At 32.5% G+C, this 8,632-nt stretch overlaps 1 protein-coding gene across 1 annotated transcript; it reads left to right on the top strand.

Moving 5' to 3' along the window:
• Positions 1–1,036: 1,036 nt before the first annotated feature.
• LOC111706010 (trichoplein keratin filament-binding protein) lies at positions 1,037–8,212 on the top strand. The gene is made up of 10 exons (XM_023478744.1): positions 1,037–1,422; positions 1,766–1,867; positions 2,284–2,361; positions 2,702–2,764; positions 3,544–3,632; positions 4,645–4,729; positions 5,651–6,129; positions 6,705–6,869; positions 7,480–7,855; positions 8,075–8,212. Exons 1-10 carry the CDS (start codon positions 1,300–1,302, stop codon positions 8,108–8,110), a joined length of 1,596 nt encoding a protein of 531 aa, XP_023334512.1. The 5' UTR covers positions 1,037–1,299; the 3' UTR covers positions 8,111–8,212.
• Positions 8,213–8,632: the final 420 nt, after the last annotated feature.

Genomic DNA, 8,632 nt, shown 5'->3' with positions numbered 1-8,632 from the left:
AATTCGAATTGTCCGATCTGATTCTAAAAACCTATTATTTTTTTAGGGCACATTTAAAGAGTTTATTTTAATTTTGATATTTGATTTGATTTGATTTTACAAGGTCACAAGGGAGATACAATTTGAATTTTGGTATTATGCAAGGTCACAAGGGAGATACAATTTTAATTTTGGTATAATGCAAGGTCACAAGGANAGGGGGGTTAATTTTTATTGAATACTATAGTTTGGGAACCCACCTTTGCCTGGAAGCTAATTTTGTTCTACAAAAGTCACTCGACTCAACTTAGAACTGTTAATCGGTCACGGGGTCTCTGAGTTATGAAATACTAACAAACAAATAGAGATTACTACTTTATATATAGATGACAAGTATAAAATTTATTTTAAGAATTCTGAAAGATGAAGTTGAGAGCCTGGTAGAGTACATGAATACCTCAGGAGCAACCATTTGTTCCCATAGTAAACCTTTGTATACTTGTATTCATGAGTTTGCATAAACATGTACATTGCACAACCCTTGATTCACATAGTCAACCTTTGAAAACTAGTATTCATGAGTTTGTGTAACTCTGTACATTGTACAATGTACAACTCTTTAAGATCTGATTTACATAGTTAACCTTTGAACACTAGTATTCATGAGTTTAGATATCTTTGTACAACGCTTGAGATGTGAGATGTGAAGTACATAGTAAACATTTGAGCACTACTATTCATGAGTTTAGATAACTATGTAATTGTTGTTTCTTCTCAAGTAAGTACGCCCAATCATCTCCAAAATATTAAAAGAATTGCTCAAGAATTTATAAAAAAGGGTTTTGTATTTAATATTCACAAAATTAAAATTCCAACGCTTAAGATCTGATTTACATAGTTAACCTTTGTACACTAGTATTCATGAGTTTATGTATCGTTGTACATAGTAAACCTTTGAACACTAGTATTCATGAGTTTATGTATCGTTGTACATAGTAAACCTTTGAACACTAGTATTCATGAGTTTATGTATCGTTGTACATAGTAAACCTTTATTCATGAGTTTATGTATCGTTGTACATAGTAAACCTTTGTGCACTTGTATTCACGAGTTTGGAAATCTTTGATAAACAATGAACATTGTACATTTTGTACAACCTTATTGAAATTTAAGTTATTATTAAGTGTTCAAAGCTAGATATTGTTTATTGTAAAGTAAACATTAAAATTTATTAAACATGAAATACTGGATTATTCTGAATTCTGTACAATTCTGCATACAATTTACTAATTACAGTTTCAGTACTTATACAACTGGCAATGTGTACAATTTTGAAGATTCTCAGAACTGTGATAAAATCAAATAATTATAAATTGTTTTCAGATAAATTAAACATGGTTTTGTCCAATAGAGTTTACTCTACAAACGACCGTAAAAAGCAGGTTAAGAGATGTTCTAAATCATATGTAATCCCCCACCCCCCTTACCACCAAACATAAAGCACTTAGATTTAAGAAGTTATAATTCTCTCTGGATTTAAATAAAGCAATGTATTGCATAATGTTACATCTTTTGAAACCAAAAATGATGTTGGTTCAAAACATCATTTAAAGAAATGGAATTTTTACCACCAACTAAATTTTTCTAACCCCTATATCTTTGCAACCTATAGTGTCTTAGACCTTTGATATTTCAATAATCAAAGTTGGAAATATCAGGTTGGAAGGACATAGTAATAAGAAAATCAGAGTTTGTGGCAAAGACTCAATTCCTTTCTGATTGTAGGTTTATGTTCCTATGAGTCAAAAAGAGTTTTTGGAACAGCATCTTATCAAGAAAAGGAACGCAGAGAAGGATAGATTGGAGTATTGGTCAGGGACAGAGAAGGTCATTTTTTTAATCGAATTATCATTACAATTATTATTATTTTAGCATTATTATTAATTATTATAGTATTAATAGCTCAAGTGCCAGGCGTTGACCAGGTTACTCATAGTTACTACCGCCGTTTACCCGAGCTTGGTCTGAAATTACGTTTTTAGCTTTTTTTCCTTATAAAAGTCGACCCACTCAACTAGAATCTCAAAACCATGCTAAGAACATTTCCGAGGCAAATCGGTCATGGGTTTCCTGAGTTATGATCAGAGATACAAACAAACTAACAGAGATTATTACCTAGTATATATAAATTAGCATAATATTATTATCAAAGTATTATATTATAGTATTTTTATCATAGTATTATTATATTTTTATTTTTATATTCGTATTTTTTAAGTATTATATTATTATTATGATTATAGTATTATGGGAATGTTGGTCATCAGAGTTCCAGGTTTCATCATCTCAACTCCATTAAACAAACTGATTCTACTTCTCAGGTTTGTTTTTCTTCAACTCTACAATTTATGTTTAATCAATGACGTAAACAGGGAGAGTAGTGTTCTTAATCAAAAGCCTTTTTTTGTCAAAAATATACAACCTATTTCAATTGTCCACATAATTTATTTTTTGATTTCCAGTTTTTCACTTAAATAAAACATATTAATGCAAAAATGATATACCCCTGAAATAAGAAGAGCTTAATTTTAGATAGAATAACCTTTAGTTACAATAATTGATGTTTTTTTGTGATTTTTTTTGGAAATTGCCTTTAATTGCAAATGAGTAAATTCATCTGTCTCTAATGTCCTTTATGAGTGTCCTAATTAATATTTTTAGACTGAGGAGAGAAGAAAACAAGGTTTGCTAAAGAGAAGAGAAAAGTTAAAAAACCTTATTCAGGAACAGATGTTTATTCTGTTTTGTGGGTTAACTACAAAATCATCTTGAATTCTTTTTGTTTAAGCTCGTTCTTATTCACGGATGATTTTTTATAAAATGGACTCCTATAAAGAGTGGTGTGCAAAATACGAAAATAATTCGTTGAATAAAAACTACAAAATGAATTTACGCATTCTGAAAATGATATTATAATTATTGGGATTGGGAATTGAAAGGGGATTAGGATTTTAAAAATAATTTGGGATTGAAAGAAGATGAGAATNGTTAACATGCTTATTTTGATTTAATAGTTACAAGTAAGCAAAGAGAAGCTGTTATTTGATAGCTTCTTTTGTTTCCATGATTATGTGTAACCATGCTGTTAAAAACCTTGCTAGAAATAAAAATTGATATCTATTTTAACAATTTATTTTCCAATTAAAAACTTTAAAGGAGCAGTAAATTTTTTTCCTTTGCAGCCGGCAAGGTATAAACTGGTATCATAGTGCATGGTGCACAACCTATCAGGATTCTATTTTCTATGTTTGTTTCTGGCAAGACGGAAGTGGTAAAGAGAGAGAGAGAGAGAAACCTCTCCTTCTCAGCACTGTTGTTTTCTCTTTTTTTCCAAGTAGAGTGTACACTGTACAGCCAAAAAATTGAAATCAAAAGTTGTCTATTTTATATTGATAAATACGGCTATGTAGGATTGATTAGAAATTTTTATGGAATAGATTTTGAGGGTTGGGTAGGGAAACTAATTTTTTCAAAGCTACCTAATGAACATGTTGCTGGTGTAGAAGGATGAGGAGATGTGGGAGAAGGAGTTGGAGGGAGTCAAGGTGGAGGAGAACATTACAGATCTTAGACAGATCAGGGAGCAGTTCAGGTATATGTTCAGATCAGAGAACAGTTCAGGTATGTGTTCAGATCAGAGAACAGTTCAGGTATATGTTCAGATCAGGGAACAGTTCAGGTATATGTTCAGATCAGGGAACAGTTCAGGTATATGATCAGATCAGGGAACAGTTCAGGGATATGTTAAGATCAGAGAACAGTTTAGGTATATGTTCAGATCAGGGAACAGTTCAGGTATATGTTCAGATCAGGGAACAGTTCAGGTATATGTTCAGATCAGGGAACAGTTCAGGTTTATGTTCAGATCAGGGTACAGTTCAGGGATATGTTCAGATCAGAGAACAGTTCAGATAAATGTTTAGACCAGAGAACAGTTTAGGTATATGTTTAGATCAGGGAGCAGTTCAGGTATATGTTCAGATCAGAGAACAGTTCAGGTATGTGTTCAGATCAGAGAACAGTTCAGGTATATGTTCAGATCAGAGAACAGTTCAGTTATGTGTTCAGATCAGAGAACAGTTCAGGTATATGTTCAGATCGGAGAACAGTTCAGTTATCTGTTCAGATCAGAGAACAGTTCAGGTATATGTTCAGATCAGAGAACAGTTCAGGTATATGTTCAGATCAAAGAACAGTTCAGGTATATGTTCAGATCGGAGAACAGTTCAGTTATATGTTCAGATCAGAGAACAGTTCAGATAAATGTCCAGATCATAAAGCAGTTCAGGTATATAAAAAGATCAGAGATCAATTCAGAAAGAATGGAAGCTTTTCTGAAAATTAAATCTCAAAAACATAAAATTTGTAATTTTCAGATGTCCTGGTCAACAAAATCACGTATCTAGTAAAAAGTCTTTAAATGTTAATAGCTAAAAGAATCCTAAAAGGTATTCAGGATTTGAAACAGTTGAAAGTAGAACCTAACCATTTCAATATTATGTAAATAAATCAGTAACAACAATAGCAAAATTCAAAAAAAGTAAAAGGAAGAACAAAAAAGACGCTCCTTCCACTTATTTCTTATTCTTGCTGTGTGTCACTAGATTGCAGAGAGAAGAGGAACAAAGAAAAGAGGCCGAGTTAAAAATGTTGCAGCATTGGAGAATTAATAATCCTACAATCAGACAGGTCGGCCTTTAAAAATAAAGTTCAAGAAAACCATAAAAATAATATAATTGGATAATTACTTATCTTGAAAGAAGTAAAGATAACGGATCTATTAATATTTTAAATTCAACCTATAATAAGATACATTAGTTTTTCAGATATACTCTTTATAAGCGTTTTCTTGATACAAATAATATTCATGTTCACTTGGATCGAGTTTTCTTACTAAAGTGCTTTAGTATGGAAACAAAGCTTTCATTTGGTCGTTTAGTTTGAACAATGTTTTTGCAATAGAAAAGGTCAAGGGTGAGAAACCAATGTTTAGTGTGGACTTGAAACCTAAAAGTTTGGAAGCTGTCGGAAAATCTAATAAATATTTCTGTTTCCAACTTTTTACTGTTACTTAAAAGTATTTCTTGATCTGAAATGTGAATGATTACAAGGTCGTCTTCCCTCCCCCACTTCTTGGAGTATCAGTTAATAGTTGTAAATTATGCTTCTCTCACCTATAATATGTAGGAACATGATAATTGATATCATTTCATAAAGTTTATTTTCATTGTCACTTTCAAGTAAACTTTATTATTTATACAGAATAAATAAAAACTATACTTTAAATGAGAAATGATTTGTAAAAATCCAGGGGGGGGTACACCCCCCCCTAATTTCACTCAGGGGGGGGTAATGGACTGCCACCCCCCCCTTGAAACCGCCTATGTATATATACAAATGTTTTGTTTTATTATATAGATTTGGAGAAATCAGAATGTATGCTTTGAACAATTAAATCGTATTAAGAAATATTTTCGCTGTTTAAATATGAAAGTTTAAAGAATAACAAATCTTTAAAGCTCTTGATGGTACATGTTTATTGTACACAGTACACTGACAAGTGCAGTACTGTACTGTTTATAAATCATGATTTGATATTGTTTTGGTCAGATTGAGTCTAGCAGAAACCAAACATTAGTTCGTCAATACTGGGACAAACAGCTCGAAGAGAAGAAGAAAGAAGAAGAGAGAAGAAAATTGGAAGAAGATGAATTAGCAAGAAGTAGACTGGAAGAAGAGGCGCAGAGGAAGATACAGTTAGAACAAGATGATGAAAATCGGCGGAAGAGAATAGAAGATTGGAAGAGAGAATTAAACCATCAACTTGAAGAACTACGCCACAAGGAAGACAAAGAGAAGGAACTAGAACGAGCCCGGCAGGAGCAGGAGGAACATCAAAGAAGAATAGAAGAGTGTGAAGAGGAGAGAAGAAGACGAGATGAAAAGAGGAAGAATAAAGAACTGGAAACCTATCAGAAGAGGCAGCACAGGACGATATTGAAGAGGATGGCGGAGGAGGTGGAGAAGGAGATACAGGAGGACAGGAGGAACCTTCAAACCATGGTAGAGTTGGTTCAAGCTCAGAACAGGTTAGAGATTATTATGTTATTGCCATAAAGTCCAGTGCTTAGGATCCGGATCCGTTGGATCCGCAAGATTTTGGCTTCCTGGATCCGGATCCACGGATGTCGATCCCGAGACAAAATATCAACCAAAAACTGCAAAAAAAAAATCTTTTTTACTTTCTAAATCCAAATCCGACAAATTAAAAAAAAGATATTATAAAAATTTCCGGATTTCTGAATGGTTCATCAGGTTTTAGCATCAAAATAAGAGAAAAAAATAAAACAACAAATTTGAAAATTCTGCGTTGTTAAAAAAAATCAGTAAATCTTAAAGAAATGACGTGTATCCGGATCCGCATCAAAAGTAAATGAGGAAAATCTATTCGTTTTTCTATCAATCTATTTTATCATAATTTCTTCATTGTCTCTGTAGCATAAACCTGCAAGTCATTTTTACGGAGAAACTACAACTTAAAACAATCAAATTTCATCCAGAAAAATAAAGTTAAAGAGTACTGTAGTGAATTGTACATGGAGAGTCATTTTGATTCTTTTGGAAACAATTTATTTATTTGTTGGTTTTGCATGTCTTTGTCTAGGTTGGAGAATGAGCAGAAGGAGAAGTGCTTGAAGGAGGTGAGATGGATGCAGAAGGTGTTGAAGGAGCAGGCTGATGAGGAGAACAGGAGAAAGAAGGAGTTGGATTTCGTGTTTGCTGAAGAAGCAGAGAGGATGTGGAATAAACAGCAGGAAATATGGGACAGGTATAGATTTTTTTTTATGAAATAGTTTTTTTGTTAATTTTTTCCTTCTTTTGTTTCCCGCCATTTTTCCTATGGAAATTGAATTTGAGTTCCTTTCTTCATGTTAATGTTTTTCTGTTCAAACTTTGTATTCAGATCATAATTGTGACAACTTTCAAGACTGAAAATAAACCTTTAATCTTATATTCAGTAACGATATGGAACATAGTTTTTTGTCAAATCTGCAACCCTAACATTCTTTATCACAGAATTGTGTATTCACTAACCAGATATATAAATATAATTTGTAACCAAGCTTCTAGATTAAAGGAGGGGATGATTAATTTTAACTGGTTCTTAATTGATTGCACTTTTAACATTTGCCTAAAAATGAAAATATAAAATATCTTTCACATTCTTTTTAAATTAACCGTTCATCTTTAATAATCAGAAACCAATCAATTAATTATTAAACCCCTATCTTGGCTTTTTCAGAAATTCCTCTCTGAAGATTGCTTTAAAATAAATTATGTATATTTTACTTTATTAAAGTTAAGATAATGTGCTAGTGGTTTGAAATGACCCTAAATTAATTCGATTAATTGTTTTTTAACAAAAAAATATTTTTTAGAGAAGAGAAAGCTCGTCGAAGATTGATGGATGAGGTTGCGGCCTCCTGGAGGGAGCAGAACCTCCACAGGTTGGAGGCTGCCAGGAAGGAGGAACAGGAGGCCATCCTCCAGAGGCAGGAGCTGAAGAGGGAGGTTGAGGAACTGCACAGGAGTATAGAGGAAGAGGAGAGGAGGAGTAGGATCATGAAGGAGAGGTTCAGGGAGGGGTTGGAGGAGGGGGTGAGGCATGTAGAAACAAGGAGGAGGGAGGTAAGGTTCCAGGAGGAGAAGGAGGGGTTGGAGGAGAGGGAGGAGGAGTTGAGGGAGGAGAATAGGCTGGCTAGGCACATCAAGAATATGGAGATACAGGAACAAGACTCAACTTCTTATGTTCAGGTTAGAAAAATGAAGAAAAAAGTCGCATAATTAATATCAATAGCTAGATAAATTAAATTTAAATAATAAAGGAAAAAATTTAATCACAGTGAAAAGTAGGTTAACTATCCTTAGGTAGTTCTACTACTTTCCGCTACTGCTTATTATAGAGGGAGAGGGATTACAGGAGAGTTGTGTGTTAAATATTTCTTGTTGATTATAATTCTGTTGTATTTTTAGGATTTTAGAAGAAAGAAAGTTAAATGGTTTTACTGATCCCATTACTCATGATTTACTCATCTACATTATTTGTTAAACTCTGCACAAGGGTAGACTTGTGATACTGCACTGTTATAAGAACATATACGCTTATGTACACGTTTTAGTCCTTTTATTTAATGTTTTAGACGTTTTATTTAATGTTTTTTACACTTTTTCAAAAATAATAAAACAGTTTTCACATATTTTTAATCATCATGCAGTGTATACTATGCACTGAATGCTGTTAAAATAATGAATAAATATTTTCCTCAAAAGTATTTTTGTGAATAAAAAATTGTCATATTAATTTTGAAATTCCTTTCAATATTGAATTTTAATGTTAAATGCATTAAATACGAAGATGAATTATGCACAGGTTTTAAATTACAAAATTTATTATATTCTATCATTTCTGTTTTCGAAATAGCATAGACGAGTTTTGAATAAGACAGTTTGCATTATAATATCATGTTTTTTGCGTTTCCACTATACACATCTATAATTTTATTTTAAAGGGAGTGACTGGTAGTGAATGGT

This window comes from Eurytemora carolleeae, unplaced genomic scaffold (genome assembly GCF_000591075.1).
Source record: "Eurytemora carolleeae unplaced genomic scaffold, Eaff_2.0 scaffold200, whole genome shotgun sequence".
Taxonomy (NCBI): domain Eukaryota; kingdom Metazoa; phylum Arthropoda; class Copepoda; order Calanoida; family Temoridae; genus Eurytemora; species Eurytemora carolleeae.
Note: the sequence above shows the minus strand (reverse complement) of the source record. Positions and strands in the feature narration are given on the sequence as shown.

Excerpts from the sequence above, each read along its gene's own strand:
- LOC111706010 (XM_023478744.1), top strand. The coding sequence starts at position 1,300 with ATGTGTACAATTTTGAAGATTCTCAGAACTGTGATAAAATCAAATAAT. Across the intron at positions 1,868-2,283 it reads ATTGGTCAGGGACAGAGAAG|TATTATGGGAATGTTGGTCA; the intron begins GTCATTTTTTTA and ends TTATGATTATAG. Across the intron at positions 7,856-8,074 it reads ACTCAACTTCTTATGTTCAG|GATTTTAGAAGAAAGAAAGT; the intron begins GTTAGAAAAATG and ends TTGTATTTTTAG.